Source organism: Leptopilina heterotoma, unplaced genomic scaffold (assembly GCF_015476425.1).
Source record: "Leptopilina heterotoma isolate Lh14 unplaced genomic scaffold, ASM1547642v1 Lhet_161, whole genome shotgun sequence".
NCBI classification, from domain to species: domain Eukaryota; kingdom Metazoa; phylum Arthropoda; class Insecta; order Hymenoptera; family Figitidae; genus Leptopilina; species Leptopilina heterotoma.
This window is the reverse complement of record NW_025110876.1, coordinates 835882-859714: the sequence shown is the minus strand read 5'-3', so window position 1 is coordinate 859714 and position 23833 is coordinate 835882. Positions and strand designations below refer to the sequence as shown.

The following is a 23833-nucleotide window of genomic DNA, read 5'->3' as shown; positions in this document are numbered from 1 at the left end:
TAAATAATCTAGTTAAAAATCGTAATTAACAAATTATAGGGATTTTTTCCCTAATGATATTTAAAAATATCTAAAAAATTTTTTTATAAATATATTAACTTTGGAAATTTAAATGTAAAAATGATGCAAATTATTTTTTTTCAAAGAAGAATAGAATTTTGTTAACAAATTGTGATAAGAAATAGTAATTTTATAAAAAATTTTCTTCATTTTCAAAAAGAAACTTATAATTTTGTAAACAGAATTGTAATTGAGAAACAGAAAATTTAATCTTTATTTTTAAACAATTTTCTAATTTTTATCAAAATTATGGAATTTTAGAAATTTTAGGAAAATAAACATTAGAAATTATAACTTTTTATAAAAACTTTTTTCAGAAAACAGATTTAATTAGAAATCGCCTTTTTAGACAAAAAGGTGTAGAAAATACTTTTTTTTTAAAATAGTGTTCGCCTACCCTAATAATTGTTAGTATTCATCCGAAAAATATATTGAATACATTGAAATGTTGATAATTGAAGGAAAGAAATGTTTAATAGAATTTATAAGTATTATTTTTTCTGAAATAAATAAAGTACCTGATTCTGCGTAGCCGGAATGGCAAGAGTATCAAAAAATGTAAAAAATGCGGAATTTTTTTTTAAGTTTATTGAATTATCATTTTATAGGAGACTGAATTTACCAAAAGAAATAAAAATTGTAAAGATTTAATTGAAAAACACTATTTTAATCTAAAAAACATACTAAATATTTAAACTTCAAAATTTAAGTGTCTTTAATCAATTTATTTTTGTCAAACAAAAGTGGCAAATAAAATTCAGTTCACTAATTGAATAATATTGTAATAAAATTGTTCGATGTTAGAATTTAAACTTTTTATCAATGCCAAGTTTGAGAATTTCATTAAATTTATAAGAATTAAAAAAATAATATAGAGAATTCTTGAAAAAATTACATGTATTTACCATTTTTAACATCAGTTGAATAGAGGAATGTCTTGATCATTTTTCTTTTATTTGTAAAAAAATTTCTTTGCATCAAGTGGTTATCACACATATGGGAATACTCATAACCAAAATTTCTATCAATCAAAACATTAATTACTATAGAAAAACAAAAGACGACACTTTCTGTTCACGGAATAGCAAATTATTATTATGTATATTATTAAAATAAAAAAATAAATATAGTTTTGATATTTATTTCATACGTTAAGGGCATTTGAACCATAGTGACGTCACAGCTTTAAAACATGCTTGGCACAAACTGTGACATCATAATGTTTCAAATGTCCTTAAAGTAAGTTTTAGCTTTATAATTAGAACCAATATAAAAAAATTAAAAACAAAAAAAATTAAAACAAATTATTGGGTTTAAAAATTCATTTTAAAGTTTTCTTTTTAATTTGTTTGAAGTAAGTTTTAGTTGTTAAATAAATTTTCTGTTTGCTGTTGATTTTTTGAATTAGTAAAAAATCTTCGCTTAATTTATGTGAATTTTTGTAATTTTAATTATGATGGTACAAATTATTTTCCAATAAACAACAATTTCTGGGTAGTAGTAAATAAAATTTTCAGTCGGACGCTTTTTAATTTGTACTCTTTTTTAAGATTTATGAAATTTTCTTCAACTTTGATGAAAGTAGTAAAAAATATTAAAGGTCAGACATAAGGTCTCTATATTTTACATTGTAATTTTTATTAGTAGGAAAAGTATGTTTCAGTCAGACAAGTAGTTTTAACTTTTTAAAATTTAAATGAGTAGTAAAAATAAGTTTCGGTTAGACTATTTGAAATTTTCTATTATAAGTAATAGAAACAAATTTAAATTATTCAAAATTTGTCAATAATTCTTCTAATGTCGCAAACAAGTATCATAAAATTTGTAATTTTCAAAAAATTATTCCTTCCTTTTCATTCGAAACAAGTAAAATTTAGAGAAATAAAAATAAATAGAGGCAAAAATTGACTGAGAAACCTATTTTAAAAAGGTATATATAAATAAAAAATCAAATCAAAAGAAAATTTTTTTGTCATAAATGGACAAAAGTATCAAAATTTTCTAAAAAATGTTCATTTGGCACTGAATCAAAAAAACAGTGAAAACATTCACAGACGAATATCAATAAATAAGAAAATTACATCACTAATTTTATTTTAAGAACAAGAGAATAGAACAACGAAACGTTTCTCAAATTTTGAAATATAAACATTTTCCAAATTTCCCAGAAAACCAAAAGTCAATCCTAACCTTTTAAATCTAATCGTATAAATTTTCCCCACCAGTCAAGGTATATCCCGAGTCGAAATTTAGACCCTACTTAGCCTCTGAAAATGTAGGGCTTATTCAGGTTTAGCAGTCGTAAAGTAGGGTCTGATTTCAATACAATTTTTAAAAACTAGACCCTCCTTTGACTCCCAAAACAGGCTAAAATTTGCCAATCTTCTATTTGGAGAAGCAAAGGAGGGTCTACTTCTAAGAAACCTATACCGTACTTTTATACTTCGTAGACCCTATTTTCATACTCCTAGACCCTACAATTAGAAAAAGAAAAATTTGAAGATTTGCTCAGATTCAAATGAAGCACTTGGGATGAGTAAAATGCATTAAAAAATAATTCAAAATTTTCTTTTAGAATGTAGGGTCTAGGAGTATGAAAGTAGGGTCTACGAGGTTTAAAAGTACGGTATAGGTTTCTTAGAAGTAGACCCTCCTTTGCTTCTCCAAATGGAAGATTGGCAAATTTCCGCCTGTTTTGGGAGTCAAAGTAGGGTCTAATCGTATTAGAATTAGACCCTACTTTACTACTCCTAACACTCAATAGACCCTGAAAATTCAGGGTGAAAGTAGGGCTTAAATTTCGACTCGGGATTATTCAAAATGTCACACTAAAAAAAAGTTTTACTTTCAGCCTGTTTTCGAGGCTGAATTTAAGGTGTAAACGGTGTCAGCCCCATTAAACAAGGACAGACTTATGTGAAATACATGGGCTGAATTTAAGGTGTAAACGTAGTCAGACTTTTTTTTCCTGTGGTTTATTTCTAAAAATAATTTCCCATCACATTTTAAACAAGAATAATTTTCAAGCCACAAAAATTTCTTTCAAATAAGGAAAAAATGATATAAGACAATTTGATTTCAAAAAACTTAATTATACCCTTTTGTTCAAATAAAATCAATTTATTTTCGTTAATAAAGAAAATCAATGTTTCTTTCGAAACAAATTAAATTATTTTTCTTTCGAAACAATAAATCGAATTTTCAGAAGGGAAAAACTCAGTTAAAAGAAAAATTAATTTATATAGAAATTTCAGAAATATCTCAAACGTAGTGTGAATAGGAAAGAATTGTAAGAGAATGAAGAATTAATTAATGATTGATGATTAATCTAATGATTCATCGATGAGAAATGAGTAAACAATATAGGATTTTAAATATATTGCAACAATTAGCATATATAAAACTATTTTTAAATTCTCGTTCGAAAGATTATATTTAAAATATAAATATTTACGTACTTGACAACCTTGCCACGACTACCCATACTGCAGTATCTTTGCACAAAATTTTGTTGACATCCAAAGATTGACAAGCTCATGAAAAGCTGTCCAAGCGTTGCCGAGACTGTCGTAACTCGAATTGTTGGATCCATATCAAAACTATAATATTGACAAAGAAATTTTTTTTAATCGTTGACTTCCTGATTTCATTGATTTATTCAATTTAGATTTTTTTATTTACTTTTCGCCCCCTTTTATGGGGAAAAATTTTCAATTTAAATGGAATAATTATTTATATCTTCATTAATAAAAAATGCTAGATTTTTCACTTTTAAAAAGAAAAAAAAATTCAATCCTTTTTTTATTTTATGTATCAGTTTTTATTTTATTCTATTTTCTATTTCATAAAAATAATTTTTTTTCTATCGGAATGTAAGTAAAAAAAATTACTAAACATATTAATTGTATTTTTTTCTTTTTTTATTCAGTAAATATAATTTTAAAAAAACATTTGGTACTGAAACAAATTTACTTACTTGAAAAAATTAAGTCGTCCTCGTTCTTTGGTTATATTATAAACAGTTCCTACACCTCCAACATCAATAGTCCCGTGAATTACAATCACTATCGACACAATCATCATTGTCAACCCTTGGATGACATCAGACGTTATGGCAGCTTTCAAACCACCCTTTTTTAAAAAACAAAAAAAAATTATTATTTTTAGTCGAAAAGTAAATTAAAAATATAATTAAAAACTAAAATTAATTAATTATTTATTTAAAATTCATTAACTGAAAAACCACCTTTTGTATTAAAAAAAAGGAAAATAAAAGAATCGAATTATTATTTGTAGAAAAAATTAAATTATTGAAATTAGTTGATTAATTAGTAATGTAATTAAAAATTATTAACTAAAAAACCACCCTTTTTTGGAAATACAAAAAAATACAAACATCGTTATTCTTGCCAACAAATTTTTAATCATTGAAAAAATACAGCTCCAAGAGGAAATAAAACAAACAAATAAAATTATAAAAGAATACAATATCTGTTTAAAAATAGTTTTTATCATTGAAGAAAATTCTCTTTTTTTATTTTTTTCTTGTAAACAAAACCAATCTTATTACAAGATTTTTTTCTATTTCTTTGGATTTTAATGAACTTAATTGCAAACTTAATGAAAAAGGAAAATAACAAAAAAGAGATGAAAAGTGTTTTAAAAATTTTATTATAGACTCAAATCGTAAAATTTTATATTGCAACAAAGAACAAATGAAATGTTTCGTGAATTTTACGACTATTTTAAAACAGTATTGATGGCATTTTAAATTTTATTTAATACTAACTGTATTTCTTTTCTATTTAAAAGACTTTAAATTAATAATAGTAATATTTTTCAATTTCAATTTACTTTTTTTTAATTTTAATTTTCATTTTTTCAATTTTTTTTTGTCAACTTTTAAGAACTACTTATTTTATTGCAATGACTAAAAAATATTTAAATTAATAATAAACAATCATTTTTTAATTAATGGAAATAAGAATTACCTAAGTAATAAATTAATATTGTTTTTCAACTCACCATTAAAGTGAAGGCAACGGAAATTGAAGTTATTCCAATAATACTAGCCCAATATGGCAAGCCTATCAAAGTATACAATGCGACACATGGCGTGAATACTATAACTGAAAGATTCAACAAACTTCTAATAACGTAGGAAAAGCTTGCAAGACATCGCACCAGTTTCGAATTAAATCTAAAAAAAGAAAAAAATATTTATTAAATAAAAAATACTATTACATATCAATTAGTTATAAGTTTTTATAAATTATATTTTGTATTATTAAAAATAAATAATAAATAAATAATAATGGTAAAAAAAATAATAATAATAATAATAATAATAAGCGTAAAAAATTTATAATAAATGTATAATAATACATTAATGTTACTACCTAGAAAATATAATTTGCTATTTATTTATTTATTTATTTTTCTGCTTGTCTTTTATTTTCTTTGATATCATTAAAAATTAAAATTTTACAAAAAAAATATAATTTTAATGATTAATAGTTAATTAAGATTTACATAATAATACTTGCATTATTGTAATTTTTTATTATTCGCAATTATTCAACTTGAATAATAAAAAAATGTGAAAAGAAATTTAAATAAGACACTACTAAATGTATATTTTGTATATATTTTGAAGTATTAATAAAGCAAATAATTATTTTTCAATTTTATTATTTTATCTTTTTAAAAAACAAAGTATGAAGTATATAAATTACTATTAAAATGACACTTTTTTCTTTACAGCGGTATTCTTTTTTTTTATCAACAACAGCTGTAAATTGAAATATGTATTTGATGAACCGAGGAAAAAAACCGTCGATAACATTAAAATATAATAATAATAATTAAACAGAAGGATACGCATCTAAAAAAAAATTGAAAATATTCCACTAACAATATATTAATGAAAAATAATAATAAATACAACAAAAATGTCAAATTACTTTCAATATATAACAAAACTTTTGTACTTTTAGCATGTCCCGTTTGCATAAATAATAAATAAATAAAATAAAGAAATTTTGAAGAAGGAAAAAATTGGTAAAATTGATATTTTAATTATAATAAAAAAAATAAACTTTTATGTTTTAAAGAAAATAAATATTAGTAAAATTGTAAAATATTCCAGAGATTATATTTCTGTTTATATCAATAACACTGCTGACGAAAAAGAAAAATAAATAAAACAGTAAAGATATCAGTTTAGACTAATATTGAAAAAGTGAATTTTTCTATCGATTATCAAAAATGTTTTTTGGTATTTATTATTTTTTTTTTTGTCAATTTAAGTCAGTTAGGTAATTATTTTATTTTTCATATGTATCTAATTGAAAAATACTTCACTTCAGTGAAAATGTATATAAAAAGTAAAATAAAAATTTTTTATTGAAAAAAATATAAAAAAAATATTTACAAAACTTTTTTTACACATTTAATTTATTATTTTCTGTTTTTGAAATAATAAAGTGATCACTTTACGATGAGGGAGAATATATATATATATATATATATCTGATAAATCAAAATCACAAACGTAAAGCTTTTGTGAAAGATCTCTAATTTAACAAAGCGCATTCAATACTCTACTTGATTTACATTCAGTGAAAAAAATATGGAATTTCAAGTGGTCATTTGAAATCCGGGTTAAATTTTATTTCGTTGAACAAAATGAAAAATTTCCTTTAAAATTTTAAATGGAACATAAACCTTTTACTCACAAACGATATAATAATAAATAAGTTTTTTTTAACCCAAAAAAGATAATTCAATTTCGCTGTAAAAAATTATTTTTTGTAATTTTTTTCTATAGAAATGTTGTAAGACAAAAGTAGCCGAACGATAATTTTATAGACAAATAATTAAATAAATAAAAAAAAAGAAATTATGTTAGCTCGTAAAATAATTTTTTTGCAAATTGTATTGCACCGAAATAATTATTTCTTATTGTTAAGCTACTAAATATTATAATATTAATTCACTGGAATTTAATAATTGACATGAAAAATTAATTAACTAGTTCTATTCTTTAAATATTAATGAAAATTATTATTATTAACTAGAAGAATGAATAATTGATTATATAAAAAATATTATCACAAATTAATACAGTACCGGACAAAATTGTGAGTTCATCCATTTTCAAGGGAATGAAAAAAATTTTTTAACATAAAATTTATGAAAACCTAAATTTTTTTTCGGCATTTGTTTTGAAAGATGATAAAATTTTGAAAAGAATAAGACTTTACAGAAGTCATTTGGCCAGTATTTTTTTTATATATTTTTAAAAAATCGTCAGTTTCAATAATTTAAATAACTTCTAAAATAATGAAAGCTTTTTAATTATCTTAAGCTTATTTTAAAGGGCATTTTCTGCAGAATAAGAATTACTTATAGGCATTAACCTGTCATTTTTTTCTTAGAATAAGCAGGACGTCAAGGTCAGCAAAAAAAATTCAATAAATTTGAAATAATTTTTTTTTACTAAAAACTATTCTAGAAAATATATAAAATATGATATGGTATAGATTTTTCATGAAAATTTAATAAAAAAAATATGTTTGAATTTTAAAAATTATTTTTCTTTTAATAAGATTATTTCAAATTTAAAAAATTTTTTTGTCTGACTTTGACGTCCTGCTATTTAAAGAAAAAAATTACAGGTTAATGCCTATAAGTAATTCTTATTCTGTAGAAAATGACCTTTAAAATAAGCTTAAGATCATTAAAAAACGTTCATCATTTTAGAAGTTATTCAAATTTTTGTAAAACATTGAAAATTACGATTTTTTAAAAATATCTAAATAAAAAAATGACCAAATGACTTCTGTAAGGTCTTATTCTTTTTAAAATATTATCATCTTCCAAAACATATACCGAAAAAAATTTTAGTTTTCATAAATTTTGTGTTCAAATATTGTTTCATTCCCTTGAAAATTGGTGGACTCATAATTTTGGTAGGTACTGTGTAAACACATTAATTAAACATTGTAAGTAAATGTAAAGTTCGCGTTCTTGGATATATAACCTAAAAAATGTTAAAAATTAAATTAATTAATATTACAGATGTATTGATAATGACATACGTGAGATGTCGAAACGTCTACCTTTGTTCATTTAAGTCATGTGATTGACTGTGAAAAATAAAAGAAATATATATGGACTTATTAAATGAGAATGGAGACTTTTGTCTTTAACATCTTACATCAAATAAATAATAATTATGTTAATTATAAATGAGTACAATCCTTTTTTTTAACAAATTAAATATCTTACGCACAAATTGAGTCATAATTTTTATAGAGTATAAAAGTAACCCATTAAATTTTTTTAATAGTTATGCAAATTATCTTGGCAAAAAAATATATCTGTATATTTATGACATAATTTCTTTAGGCTCGTGAGATAAAAAAATCGTTAAAAACTTTATATATTTTCCAAAAAGAAATTACCCTCCTGAAGGTTTTTTTATTAATAAAAAAAATCATGTGACTTTGAAATTATTGTTATAAATAGTAGTTGATATTTTTGTAATTTTAATATTATTGTTATTTTTAGTAGTATTATTATTATTATTATTAATATTTACCATAATTTTGCAATATATTTTAAAATTATTATTTTATTACTATAAGTTAGTAATTATTATTTAATTATTTTAAAATGTTTTTTTTAATTTATTATTTAAATTATTTAATTATCATGCATTATACTTAGAATGATGAATTTAAAAAAAAATTTAGTCAATATATTTTTTAAATTTCATACTTGCAATGAAGTAATCGCCAAATAATTTGTAACTAAATAATTGCTGATTAACGTTTACTTAATTATTTTACTTAACCATTTATTAATATTTTTTATCTTAAGGAAACAATCAAAAAAATGTTATTGCCCATTTTTTATGAGGCAATAACTATTTAAGTAAAAAACTAATTAGGGTTCGTCATAAGCAGAGAAATTTTACAATAGCAAAGAAAAAAAATAATCGTTTAGAATTATACTAATAATAATAAAAATAAAAAATAGTTATAGTTGTTTTTATTATTATAAACAATTATAAAAAATAAATAAATCTAATTTTTCTAAATTAAAATTATATGTAACAAATAAATCAAAGAAATAAAGGGAAAAAATTATAAAATGAATATTTTTTACTCACCTCATGTCTAAATACTGATAAACGGACGTGATTCCCAAACTGTAATAAACGGGAACAAAGACAAAGCATACAATGGGATATGCGAGAAGCATTCCAAATAAAGTTTCCCACATGGCACTGCCTTTAAAATAAAGTTCCGAAGGATAACCCAAAAATGATCTTACTCCAAGGGTTCCTCTCGCAATTGACAGCATCATTGCCCCCATTGAAACAGTTCCCGTAGCAAAAACATAATCAGCTTTCGTCTCTTTTTTCCTCGCACGAAATCTACCCCACAAGGGTATTACAAATGAGGCAGCAATGAAGGCCACAAAAACCAAATAGTCCACTATCAAAGAAGATGTACCCATTGTCATCCGTAGATACGCAAAAGTTCCGTCTACGAAAGAAGAAAAGAAAAAATTATTTCTTCCTCAATTTTTTTCTCTCTCCCATTTTCCTTTTTTTATATCTTCAATCTAAACATTTTCGTCAATTTTTCTTTCACACTTTTTTTCCTGAATAATATTTTTCAATTTTGCGAATTTTTTTGTTTTGTTTAATTTTTCTTTGAAATTTTACTTTTACACTTTTTTAAACAATTTTTCTCAATTTTGCAATTTTTTTATTAGGGGACATTTCTGCATTTTTGTAAAGACTAATTATTAGAAAAATTATGTATTTCCTCTTTAATTTTTCCCCCTTTTCTGTTTTACATCTTCAACCTAGTTTCTTTTAAATTTTTCTTTTACACTTTTTTTTAATAAAGTTCTTCAATTTGTCAAATTTTTTTCTCTTTTTGATTATTACAGATCTTTCTTGTAAAAAAGTCTTTATTATTTATGTTGAGAGTAATGATTAAATATTATTAAAGAACTTGTGTATTATTTGAAATAATTTTCTCCCCCTTTTTTTCAATCTTCAATCTAAACTTTCTTTTAAATTTTTCTTTTACATTTTTTTTAAGTAACATTTTTCCGAGGGGGTATTAACTTGTGTATTAGCGTGTACGCTCCTCACGTAATAGTCATATAATAGTCACGTAATACAGTGTAAGAGAGCATTATTACATCAGTGTAATACCACATAATATAGAGATAATATTCTGTAATAATCAATAATACCCTGTAATAATTCTGTAATACCCTGTAATACTGGATAATACGCGTAATAGCAGGAAAATTTAGTTTATTAGAGTGTACATCATTTTAATCTGTAATTACCCCCTCGCATTTTTCAATGTTGTGATTTTTTTTTATTAGAGACCATTTCTGCATTTTGTTGAGACTAATTTTTTTAATCCTTATAAATAAAATCAGACGTCTGTCTGTTCATTGCTTAAAATTTCAAAATTTTGTCATGAATAGTTGTTATGGACATCAGAGATTCCATAAATATTCGTAAAAAAAATCGAAAATTTCCAAATTTTACATTTTTTCATGGATTGCTTTTAAATTTTCTATAGTACTTGAGTATTACATGTTATTTCGTTACATTTTAGCATAATACAATATTCTTTAATTGCAAGAACTTCAGAAATATTGAAAAAGGAGATTTTTTATGATTAAAATTATATTGCAGGAAGAAAACTTAGATGTTAAAAAGTTTTGTTATTTTTATCCTAGATTTAACTTTTAGAGATGTTTTGAGCAATGTAAAGACAAAAGTTAAACACGGTGTCTATTTTTGTTTAACAAAATTTCCGGCTTTGTTCAAATTTTTCCCGGTTTATCTTTTTTCATCAAATTTAAATTTACTTGATTTTAACCATAAATACATAAATCTACAAATGACTACAAAAATTTACTTATTTTATGAAAATAGTCTTTTTTAAGTTCATATAAGTATAGATTATAATATAATCTAATGTAGGAAATTATTTGCTGATGAAGAATTTTAATTAAGGAAGATTTCGACTATATCAGCAATTAGTGACATCTATTAGACGTCAATTGAACTCTTTGGTTTAGAGTCAGGTGTTATTTTTAAGATAATTATTCCGATATGGTTGTCGGTAAATAATTATATTTTTGAATTTAATTTTTGATCTGAAAAAATAAGCTGCGTGAACGACTGCACTGTGCATCTGTGAGGACTCGAACCCCAGTTAATAGCTGCCTTTCGCGGGACTAACGCCTACCAATGCACCATGCCAACACAGCCTGGACGTTCACGTTTCTTATAAGAAACTTATACTGAGTATAAGAAACGTGAACTGTGTTGGCATGGTGCATTGGTAGGCGTTAGTCCCGCGAAAGGCAGCTATTAACTGGGGTTCGAGTCCTCACAGATGCACAGTGCAGTCGTTCACGCAGCTTATTTTTTCAGATCAAAAATTAAATTCAAAAATCTAATTATTTACCGACAACCATGTCGGAATAATTGATTGACGTCTAATAGATGTCACTAATTGCTGATATAGAAGGAGTTTACACCGTAAGCCTTAAATATAAGTCTCCGCGAGCATAAACGGATATGCCTCCATGAGGATATACTTGCGTCTGCGCAAAGTGTTTGCCTGCAGCTGTGTTGTGAAAGAGTTTGCCTTGACCACGTGTTCGCGCAGGCGCAAATATATGCTCTTGGAGGAATATCCGTTTATGCGCGCGGAGGCTTATATTTAAGGCTTACGGTGTAAACTGTCTCATAGTCGAAATCTTCCTTAATTATAATATAATCTAGTAATATTATTACTAGTTGTCGTACCCGTATTTGACGGGTTTTTGTTTCTAATATTAATACATTTAACAGGGTGTCTACCAACCGGGAAACACTAGGAATTTGCCAAACCGGGAATTTTCTTATCAAATTAAAAAAAGTTTTATTATATTAATTCGCTTTAAAAAAATTGCTTTTCACTTTAATGTTTATTGATGTAATATAATTATGAAATCAGACTCGAGTCAAAATTTAAGCCCGACTTTCAGCCTACAATTTAATATAGATCTTATTTTAGATTTTAACAGTCGTAACGTAGGGATTATTGATTTCTGATACAATAATTAAAGTACAAAAAATTGACAAATATTGTTCTCTGCATTTGAATTAATTAAAAATAATTTGATAATAAAATGTCGGTCACTGATTCAAATAGTAATATTTTCCTACTGAAATAGTTAATGGTAACTAATTATTATTTTTTTCCGGTTAAATCAAATTCCTAGCTATTTCCCTGTTTTCCAGATTGGTAGACACACTGTTAAATGTATTGGTAGAAACTAAAATCCGTCGAAGACGTGTACGACAGCTAGTTACTAAATAAATTGTGTATTATTTAAGGGCATTTGAACCATTATGACGTCACAGTTTGTGCAAAGCATGTGCCTTAATACATTTATTTGACAATTAAATAAAATTTAATTTTATTGTAAAAATAAAATAAATATAACATTTAATAATATTCCTTTTTTTACCCTTTATTTAAAAATTTTTTTTGTAATAAAAATCCTGGATTCGGTTATTTGGTTTTATTATTTAATATTATTGTTTATTTTTATTTATTGTTAGTCACAATATTATTTAATAATTTTTGTGATTTTATCCATAACTCCGAGACAATGTTATTTAATATTAATTAAAATATTAATATATACTGCCGTCCAGTTTAAAAAAGGCACTATCTACATATTTTATGAAAAATGAGTTTTTTATACCGTTGGATTCGTAGTGAAAAGACGAATCTAATTGTCGTATTCGTAATTGAAAATTTTAATTAGATTAGAAGATAATTAGCGGTTAATTAAACTATCTACAGAGATTTTCGAGAAATATTTTTTAAAGTGTCACTATCTGCAGAAGGAACCGACCTATCTACAAAATTTTTAGGATTTTCAACCCACTTGATCCCTGAAATCCTGATTCACGAGCACTATGTACATAGGTTAGTCAGTAAACTGGTCTCAAAAGTCACAAAAGTAGAGAACTATGTACATAGTGACGTTTTTCGTACATATTTTTCTCGAACTTTGGTTAACTTTCTCCCAGAGAGAGCACTATCTACAAGTTTTATTATGAAAATAAAATAAAAATAATAAAATAATTTACAAATAAAGCTTTTATTTTGTATTAACAAATATTTTTAATGCAAATTAAAAAACAATTTTAATTATTTTTTTTTGTAAAGTTAACATTTAATTTAATAAAAATTTAATGCAGAACATAATAATCAAATAAAATAAAGTGATAATAGTAAATAAAATTTATGTATTGAGGGGCTGATAGTAAAAATGGTTTAAAATAATAACGGGAGCAAAAGTGGACTTAGAAGCAAAAACAGATTAAAATGATTGTGTAATTTCCTGATAAATTAATTATAATAATTACAAAATAATAATTCAAATAAAATAAGTTTTTTTATTATTGACAATATTTTTTAAGCATTATTATAATTAATTTATCAATAAATTACATAATCATTTTAACCCGTTTTTGCTCTCAAGTCACTTGTTTCCTCTTTTGCTCCCGTTATTATTTTAAACCATTTTTACTATCAGCCCCTCTATTGTTCGTGATTTTTTGTTCGGTATTTTCAAAATTAAAAAATATAATATAATAATAAATAAAATAAAGTATAAAATAATAATAAAAATATAACAGAAATAAAGGATTGTGTTAGAAAATAATGTAGATAGTGACGCTTTAAACAGGAAAGTGGACCGACAAAGCAATTTTAAACGTACTATCTACCACATAGTGCACTTTTCATGTATTCTCCATAATTTTCGGATAAAAAATGTGCACTATCTACAGTTTTATTAATAAATAATTAAAATTAATAATTTTTTTTGCACCAATGAAAAGAGCGTGTCCGAATTAGTCAAGAATATAAGTTTGTTTACAAAATTTTAAATTTTATTAAGAGATCCAGATGCAAACGCGTTTCCTTCAATGTCTCCGATTGAGCTAAAATGTAGATAGTGTCTTTTATAAAAAGGACGGCAGTATAGTTATTAATAGTATTTAATATTAAGAGAAATTTTGTATTAATATTAATTTAATATTTTTATATTATTAAATATTTAACATTAATATTCAATAATAAATATTAAAACTTCAATTATAATTTTAAACTTTTTTTGAATTTAAAATATGATATAACATTACCTTATAATTTAATTTAAATTCAACCCTTATTAGAATTTTTTTCCTAGCCAACTTTTTTATTTACATTCAAAAACAAAAAACGAATTTTTTATTTTCCGAAAAAAAATGAAACTTTTCTTTTCTATAAACTTTGCAATTTCTCACAAACACACACCGGTAGCGTGTCGCGTGTCTTGTTATGTAATTCGATATAAGCGGAATGAGTGAGCAAAGCAAAACGATCAGTGTGGTACGACGCGACGATTGGAGTGAGAGTGCGTATACTAACAGCTGAGCTCAAGCACTTGGTGTTCTTATGCTAACGACCCAGATTGTGTGGGACAAGGATGGAAAGATTATTGTGAGTGAGAAAGATGAAGAGAAAGAAAAAAGCGGCAGAGCACGTGCTTTTTGCTTTATAGCGCAAATTGTCATTATTTTGTATGCTCTCTCTCTCTTCCTCTCATTCTCTTTTTCTTATCAATAATCTAACGTTGCTCAAGTCTTTGAAACACATGACTTTTTTCAATTTTTATTTTTTTTTTAATAAGTAACAAAAGTAGGGAGAAGACGGAAGAGGGGGGAAGGGAAGATTAAATGAACTCGTGATTTACTGACTTGCAGCATCCACGACCTAGGGTCCTGGAGCACCTGATAATTTCAACGTATACAATAAATTCAAGTAGGAAATTTTTTTTACACCCAAAAATTTTGGGAAAAAAATATAGGAAAAACAAAACCGAGTTTTTTCTTCATAATTTTTCTTGAATTTATGAATTATTTTTAATAAATAAATAAAAAATTGTAATTTATAATTAATTGTTATTTAAAACTTTATAGTAGGTACTTTTCTTTTTTTTATTTTTTCTTAATATTTTTTTCAAGAAAGTGACAATATTTAAAATTAACTTTGACATTTTCTAATATTTTACATCACTTCATTTCACAATTGAATAAAAAATCATTGTTGTAGTACGAATAATTATTTGAAAATTTTATAAAAAATTTAGGATTATTACTTTTAATACAAGAACGAAAATTTTTATTTCAGAATAAAAGAAATAAGTATAATTATTACCTAAATAAAATAAGACAAAAAGTATTTTTAATTTAAAAATCTTATTTTTAAATATAATTATTATTAATTTCATTATTAATTTTAATATTAATTTATTCTTGAAAAAAATAGAAAATTGTTAACTTATTAATGTTTTAACTTAAAAAAAAAATTTTAATTATTTTAACAAATCATTCAAAATTAGGTTAATAAACACTAGATTGGACCAAATCGTAAGAAAGGACTTGTTCTCTTAATTTTTGTAAATAAAAAAGCACATAATAGTAAATAAATAACAAAAAGTTAATATTATATTGAAGTAGTATTACATTAATATTTAAGTTAAATAATAGGGAAGACTGGGGCGAAAGGTTAAATTTTGCATAAATGATTTTTTTTACAATATAATCCGCTTAGATGAAAATATTTATAGATCAGTATTGTAGGGCAACTTGTCCTCTACAACTTTCAATAAAAAAGTTTCTGATATTTTCGCATAAAATACATGTTTTGTCCTTTTTTGAAAATTTTGCTTTTTTAACTTTTCGCCCCATGCTGGGTCGAAATGTTTAATGACTGGGGCTAAATGTTAAATTCTATTTCTAGCCTACTAAAACTATTTTCTGATAGGTGTTAAGTAGTAGATAAGTTAAAGTATATACGTAAACAAGTAATCTTGTTAATAAAAGATCTGTGTTTATTTAACAAAAGCTTTAGAACAGTTATAAAGTTAATAAATTAAAATTTCAAAAAAAAAAATTTTTTTTTTTGGTTTATTTAACGTGAACGGTCTTGTTTTTTGACAGAGTACTTGCCTAATGTCAAATAAATAATTTTTAAACAAATAAACCCAAAAAAATGAAAAATGTAAAAAACATTTTTAAAACAACATGTAAAAATACATTTAACATTTCGTCCCACCCATTATTTAACTTTTCGCCCCAGAGTGCATTTTTGGCTTTAACAATAAATATAAAAAATCTGACTAAAGATGATAAAGAGATAGGTATATCTCTTTAGGGGACCCAAATAAGGACCTAAAAAAATCGCGATGAGAATAAATTCAAAAAATATACTTAAAACTTAAAAGTTAATATTTTCTTTTACAAAAAAATTTTCAAAAGTAGGGTGAAAACAAACTTTAAATATGGACACCACAAAAATAAACAGAATGTCACATAACTCCGGACATTTATTTAGAGTCTCCCCTAGTTATGTAATATTTTTAAAAAATACGAAAATAAATTTTGCAATAAAAAATTATGTTATAATAAGTAAAAATATTTTCGATATTTATTAATACTGTGATTTATAAAAAATTACGTCAATTTTGATTCTTATTTTTTTTTTGTCATTTAGAAAGCAAAACTCCTGTCGCAGATTTTTCAGTGCTTAAAATTTAATTAGAAAACTGAAAACAAAATGCAAGTTTATCATTATCATTCTGACGGTCATGGATTTTAGAATTTTCCATTTTGATGCTTTTTCTCGGAAAAGACCATAAGATTGTAAAGAAGCATTACCTTTAGATTTCTGATAAGAAAACAAAATTATCGCTCTTTTCAATCTTTCCTCCTTTCAGGTTTAACAACTTTTCCTACCACCCAGGACCTTTTTTTGGCCATGAAATAGAAAGTCATTTTTAGTATCCACGTCAAGTATTGAGGAAGTTGTTTTTTTTATTTTATCTTTTTCTTCTCAGAGTGAAAAAAATACAAAAATACAAGAAAATAATTTTCTTCACGTTTTTTAAAGTTTTTGCAAAATTCTTTTTTTTTCTTTTTTAACTTATTTTTTATTACAAAGAAAATTAATTTCTATTCAAATCATCTTTAGTATAAAGGAAAATAACTTTTATGCAAATAGTTTGGAGGTTCGGTTTACAATTTTAAGAATTTTTTTAAAATTACTACTATTATTGTATATTATTATATAATAGTGCAAAAAAATAATAATAGCAGTAAATAATAATTTGAAAAAAAATATTGTTTTACTTTTTATGCTGCTGATTTGAAAGAAAAAAGAATGATTGACTGATTTAAAGTCATAAAATTAAGAAACTAATTTACATTAATTGTCTAAAGAAGAAGATATAATCAAGAAAAGAAATAAAAATAGTTTTTTATTATTTTCTTTATGTTCAGCAATTTTTCTACTTGTGTTGAATAGAATTTTGTTGAAGAATACTTTTTGGAAACAATTTTGTTTTTAATAATTTTTAATTTATTAATCAAGGCAATAATAATTAAATTAGTAATTTAATACATTAATAATTTTACAAATTATACACAAGTTCGTGTAAATAATAATTATTTTGACCTGTTTTAGAGAAAATTATTTATTTTTGGAAGAAAAATAATTAATATAGTAAAGAATCAATAAAATATTAAAAACTAATAATAAATAAATATAATAATCGCTTCGATAACAATGAATTGTAAAATTCCGAAAATTGCCACATAAATTTCTATCAGTTTCTTGAAAAAAAAAGATATTAATCAATGATTTTTCTCTTTTGAAGTTTATGATTTTCCATTTAGGAAAATTACCGATACTCATCAAAATAACGATTATAGTTAATTGCCTTTTTTGAATTCTTCTAGAACTTTGTATACGTCATTAGTTTATCAAGAAAGTATAAATAAAAATGAATACCGAAAGCGAAAAGATTTCAGGGAAACCATTTAAAAAGAAAAATAAGTCATCACCTATGCAATTATTTTTGAATATTTTATTGCAATTTATTGAAAGAGTTCATTATGAATTATTTTTAGAAAAAATTATATTAGATTACTTGCATTTTTATTAGTTGAGAATATTTTGTGTCTTATTTTAAGGCGCAGGCAGGAAGGAAAATTAACAAACATACCATTCGAAGGCTTATAAAATTCTACGATAAATGATATATAACTGAAAATTTTAATAATTTACACAAAGGTTTCAGTAATCGACAAATTTGACAAAAACATTTTTAAAATAAAATTTTAAAGTCTCATCTTTAACTTAAGACCAAAAAAGTTAAAAAATCTTATTCGGTTCGACAGATATCATTATAAACGTCCGAGCATATTTTTAGAGAAATGCATTGAATTAGTCGATTTTGTACAGATTTTAACTGAAAATGCTAGGACGTTCATAATGATATCTTATAAACCGAATAAATTTTTTTAACTTTTTTGGTCTTAAATTAAAGATGAGACGTATACAAGTTTTAAATTTTTTCTGCAATTTTTAAAAAATATTCAAGAGTTTAAAAAATTGCCAAAAAAATTTACTTTTTAAATTGTACTTTTTAAAAAAAGAGGTTGTTACAGAAATATACCTAGTGAAGAGAGAGAGAGAGAGAAAGAGAGAATTAAAAAAAGGATTTCCAGGGAATATACAAAAAGAGGTAGGGCGCGAAAGACCAATGCTGACGATGGGTTGAAGCTTGATTGAGTCTTGAACGCCCAGCGTGGGTAACCCAGAGTTGAAGCAGTCTTTATATCATTGTCACTCAATATTGGTTCAGCATGGGACACCAATGTTCAACCCATGCTCGATTCAAGACTCGGTCAATCTTCGTGAGTGAAGCTTGAACATCCCATCTTTATTCAAGCTTGAATCAATCTTGATAGTTTATTTATTACCGTGTGCAGTTAACAATATTAGATATAAATATTTATAAATTATTTAATTTTAAAATATTTTTACATTCTCATCATATGAGAAAGTATTAGTTTTGGTCGAAAATTGACTTTTGCTAATTTCATGAAATCTTGACGTTTTGGGGTCCCCTGAACCCAAAAAACATGGTCCGGCGATGGTGTCTGTCTGTTCGTCTGTCTGTCTGTCTGTAGACCAAAAATTTTGTTCCCACGATAACTCTTGAAAAACTTATCCGATCGTTTTTAAATTTAACACACTGAAAGTTGGTGCAAAAATGAAGGCCAAGTTCGTTAACCAGCTATTTTCGTCAGAAACTACTTTTTTTTTTTTAAGTTTTTGGGTGTCAGCTTAGGGAGCGTTTAAAAATGATGTCACGTTTTTGGGGTCAGGGGAGGGGTCTCTTCTAAACGTGACACAATGTATTTTTGCAAGTGAAATTGCATGAAGTAGCGTGACAGTGTAGGGGGGGTCTAAAATCCCGAAAAATTGCGTGACATCATTTGTGAACGCTCCCTTAACTGTGTTAAAGAATTTGTTATTGATTTTGTAAAATGTTATAACTTTTATAAAAATTCGTTTCTATCAACAACTTGATAATAATACTTTAAAAATATTTTAACTGCTTCTGCAAATCATGTTTCTGCTAAGAGAGTTAGTATAATTAAAAATAACTTTCCAATTTTAATCATCAAGACCAAAAATTAGAGTTGTGCAAAAAGCTTGAAGCTCGAATCTTGATCGAGCCTTTTCGAGCTTTTTATTTTTCGAGCCGAGCCGAGCTGTGTAAAAAACTCGAATAGTTTCGAGTACTCGAATTCACTCTAGTGCTCAAATTTAATCGAGTCCTCGAATTTACCCGAGTACTCGAATTTTTCGAGTACTTGAAGTCACTCAAGTACAAAATTTACTTTCTATTTTGATTCTGATACTGTAACGAAACAAAATTCACTTCCTATTTTGATTCTGATACTGTAACGAAACAAAATTTACTTCCTATTTTGATTCTGATACTGTAATACTGGAATTCGGTTTTCTTAAAGAAACAGAAGTCGATTCGAATTCTACTTCAGATTTCTTATGTAAAAACGATATTATCTTCTGATATATTTGACATTTGCAACAAAATTTAGGTTCAATGAGACTTATACATGCGCAGTAGTATTTTATCAAAATTAAAACAAAAAAGAATTTTGATTTTGATATTGGAATCAAAACTAAATAGAATGGAATTTTGATTTTGATATTGGAACCAAAACGAAATAGAGTGGAATTTTGATATTGGAACCAAAACTAAATAGAGTGGAATTTTCATATTGGAATCAGAACTAAATAGAGTGGAATTTTGATTCTGATACCCATATCCGAATCAAAACAAAAGTATTTTTTAATTTTGTTTTGATTCCGTGACGGTCCCTGATTTAAATCGTTAACTTTATAACTTTTCCAAGTTTTCAAAAAATGTCGATGAATAGATTCACCTGCTTGCTCCGAAAAAAGTCCTAATTATATTTAAAAGATAATAAAAACTTTATTTGCACCTTAAAATACAATATTAAAACTACAAAAAGAAACAATTGTTTCGTTTTTCAACTATTATTTACGATTTGTGGAGGGCACCAAAGTATGGCGATCTCTAATTTGTAAGAGTTAGCGGTGCTCCCGATACAGCAGTTCCTGACAGTCTAAAGTCAAAAAACAAAATTTAATTCTTAGTACACATAAATACCTAGTAGACGTATGTGATGGAATTAAAAAAAGTAAAAAAAACGAAAATGGCGACCTTTTAAAGTCAATTTTTAAGAAACGATGATTTTGATCTTTTAAATTTTTTACTTTAAAAGGGCGCCATTTTCGTTTTTTTACTTTTTTTTAATTCCATCACATACGTCCACTAGGTATTTATGTATACTAAGAAAAAAATTTTGTTTTTTTGATTTCAGACTGTCAGGAGTGGCTATATCGGGGGCACCGCAAAATCTTACGAATTAGAGATCACCATACTTTGGCGCCCTCTACAAATCGTAAATAATAGTTGAAAAAAGAAACAATTATTTCTTTTTGTAGTTTAAATATTATATTTTAAGGTGCAAAAACAGTTTTTAATCTTTTAAATATTATGACTGCGAAAAAAACAGTAAAGTGGGGCCAATATTTTGCCTTCGCAAACGCAAGTACACCTCAATGAAAACAGTATTGGTTGAAAAAACGCAAGGACGAGCAGCTGGGATTTCAATATTTATTGATTTTGAATCTTGAGATGACGCTCTAAAAGATTGTACAAATGATTTTTTTTGGCGACGTAGAAAAACTTTATTTTGCTTCAAGACCACCGTGCTTGAGACTTTAGTATTGCCAACTCAAGAGTTTAACGTATGTGTTGAGTTGGTAATGCTGGAGTTTCAAGGTTATTTGTGTTTAGTCGCGCGCGTTTGACAAAAAATAGTTTTTTGATAATATTTACTAAACAGTTAATCCTAGTGTAAAACTACTAAGCATAAATATTTATTACTACCTAATGAACATTTTTTTCACTAAAAATTTTTCAGATAAACGAAACTCTTAAACTTTGAAAATAATAATTTGACACTCTACAAGAAAAAAAATAATATATATAATTTAACATATAAAATTATCATAAAAAATATTTTAATATTAAATAATTTATAAATATTTATAGATAATATTGTACAGTGCACACGTAATAAAGAAAGTGAATATTGTATCAAGATTGACCGAGTCTTGAATCGAGCATGGGACGAACATTGGTGTCCCATACTCAGTGACGGCACTGGCATTGATATAGAAGGAGTTTACACCGTAAGCCTTAAATATAAGCCTCCGCGAGCATAAACGGATATGCCTCCATGAGGATATACTTGCGTCTGCGCAAAGTGTTTGCCTGCAGCTGTGTTGTGAAAGAGTTTGCCTTGACCACGTGTTCGCGCAGGCGCAAATATATGCTCCTGGAGGTATATCCGTTTATGCGCGCGGAGGCTTATATTTAAGGCTTACGGTGTAAACTCCTTCATAGAAGGTGTTTACACCGTGTGGTATAAATTTATTCTCTGCGCGCATAAACGGAAATATTCTCCACGAGCATATATTTGCGCCTGCGCAAACACGTGGTCTAGACAAAGCCTTTCACTACACAGCTGTAGGCAAACATTTATGCAAACATATATATGCTCGTGGAGAATATTTCCGTTTATGCACGCAGAGAATAAATTTAAACCACACGGTGTAAACACCTTCATAGTAGATTAGGCGAGAAGCCTTCCAGCCTTCTGTGGCCGAGCGGTTTAAATGCGTGCGTTAGATACTTCCGGTATGCGTTAGGGGCGGGGGGCGTAAGTATAAAATAATAAAATTGTGTGTTGTGTTGTGAATAAAAAATGTGAACACGGTTTGTAAATAATGTTAAAAGTCTGTTAAAAAATCAAGAAAAAAATGTATCGATTAACAGAAAAATTGTATTTTTTTAGTATTACTATTTCAAATGACATTTATTGTTAGTAATATATTATTTTTATCAAAATAATATAATTATTATAATAGTAACTTATTGTCATTAAATATATGTATACATACATACATGAATTAAAATAATAATAATATTTATTATTATTATTAATAATTCATATATTCACATTATATTGAATAAACGTGAGAATCGAGTAAATTTGGGAACAGTGGAAGCAGTCTTGTTTCAGTCTTGTTTCAGTCCTGCATTAGGCTTCCGCAGCATTGATTGAGCACTGGTGTCCAATGTCTGGAATCGGTGTTACATTAAAGCTTCGAGCATTCCTGCTCTCGCTGATTCACTCATGCTCAATCAATGTTGACCAATGCTCGGCCAATCTTTATAAAGCCTGAACTCGGCGTCACTTCGCGCCTGACACCTTCCTTAAAAAGAAGGAACAAAATAGAAAATAGTTTTAAATTAGTCTTCTTCGGAACAGAATGACAAGAAAATAAAAAATAACTGATATATAAGTTAAAGAGGAAATAAAAATACTGCACAAGATTTCAAAAAGAATAAAACACGAACTCAGAGAACGGAGTTACACATTATGAATGATTCACCGAGTATTATCCATCTCAGGAAATTTGAAAATAAGTGAATGAAGCATAATCACCTGAATAATTGAAAAAAAGAGCTAGAATTAGAGGTAATAATCCAATTTTAAAACCGCAGACTGTAAAACCAGAGTACTCGAAAATAAATCCATAATTTGAAGGAAGAAAACAAAGCAGAAATAAATCAATGTCACAATCACTTTTTTTTAAAAAAAGTAGACAAAAAAAATTACAAATAAAAATTTACATGTCATTTGTTTTTATATAGAAGCGCGTGAATAAATTTTATTTGTATAACTCTCCTTGGATGAAGTGAGATCAAATGTGAATTAGCTTTCGGTTGTTGAACCTGTTTGAACTTCTTATTATAAAGTCATTCATATATCGATGGGGCCAATATGCATTGACAGAATATGTGTACACCACAAAGGAAACACTCGGTCACGAGGAATCATATCACGATAATAACACAAATCACATACAAGCGACTATAATACAAAAACTTTTTCTCTATACAATAGTCAGAATTGCAAATTAATCTTTCGATCTTATTGATCACATATGATGTTATCCTAATTGCGATCATTTTTTATTAATACAATCCAAAATGGAGAAAAATTACAAAATTATCATACACTGAGAAAACTGGAGTATTGGACTAAACATTTGGAGGGACAAATCGTTGATATTTGAGAGTTAGCTATTCGATAACAATCTAAAAATGTTCAAATACACCATTGACAGATATTCGT

The 23833-nt window shown here is 25.8% G+C and overlaps 1 protein-coding gene across 5 annotated transcripts in view; it reads right to left on the bottom strand.

The window, feature by feature from the left end:
• LOC122498918 (sodium-coupled monocarboxylate transporter 1) overlaps positions 1-23833 on the bottom strand; it is a 178055-nt gene that overhangs the window by 7852 nt on the left and 146370 nt on the right. For 4 of the 5 annotated variants that reach the window (XM_043606920.1, XM_043606916.1, XM_043606917.1 and 1 more), the window contains 4 exons: positions 9239-9617; positions 5086-5260; positions 4037-4191; positions 3519-3659 (listed from right to left, as the gene is read on the bottom strand). In XM_043606920.1, coding sequence (XP_043462855.1) covers positions 3519-3659; positions 4037-4191; positions 5086-5260; positions 9239-9594 — 827 coding nt within the window. In that variant the 5' untranslated portion in view covers positions 9595-9617. Of the gene's footprint in view, positions 1-3518; positions 3660-4036; positions 4192-5085; positions 5261-9238; positions 9618-14320; positions 14584-23833 lie in introns of those variants that run through there. The other variant, XM_043606918.1, reaches the window with a different exon arrangement.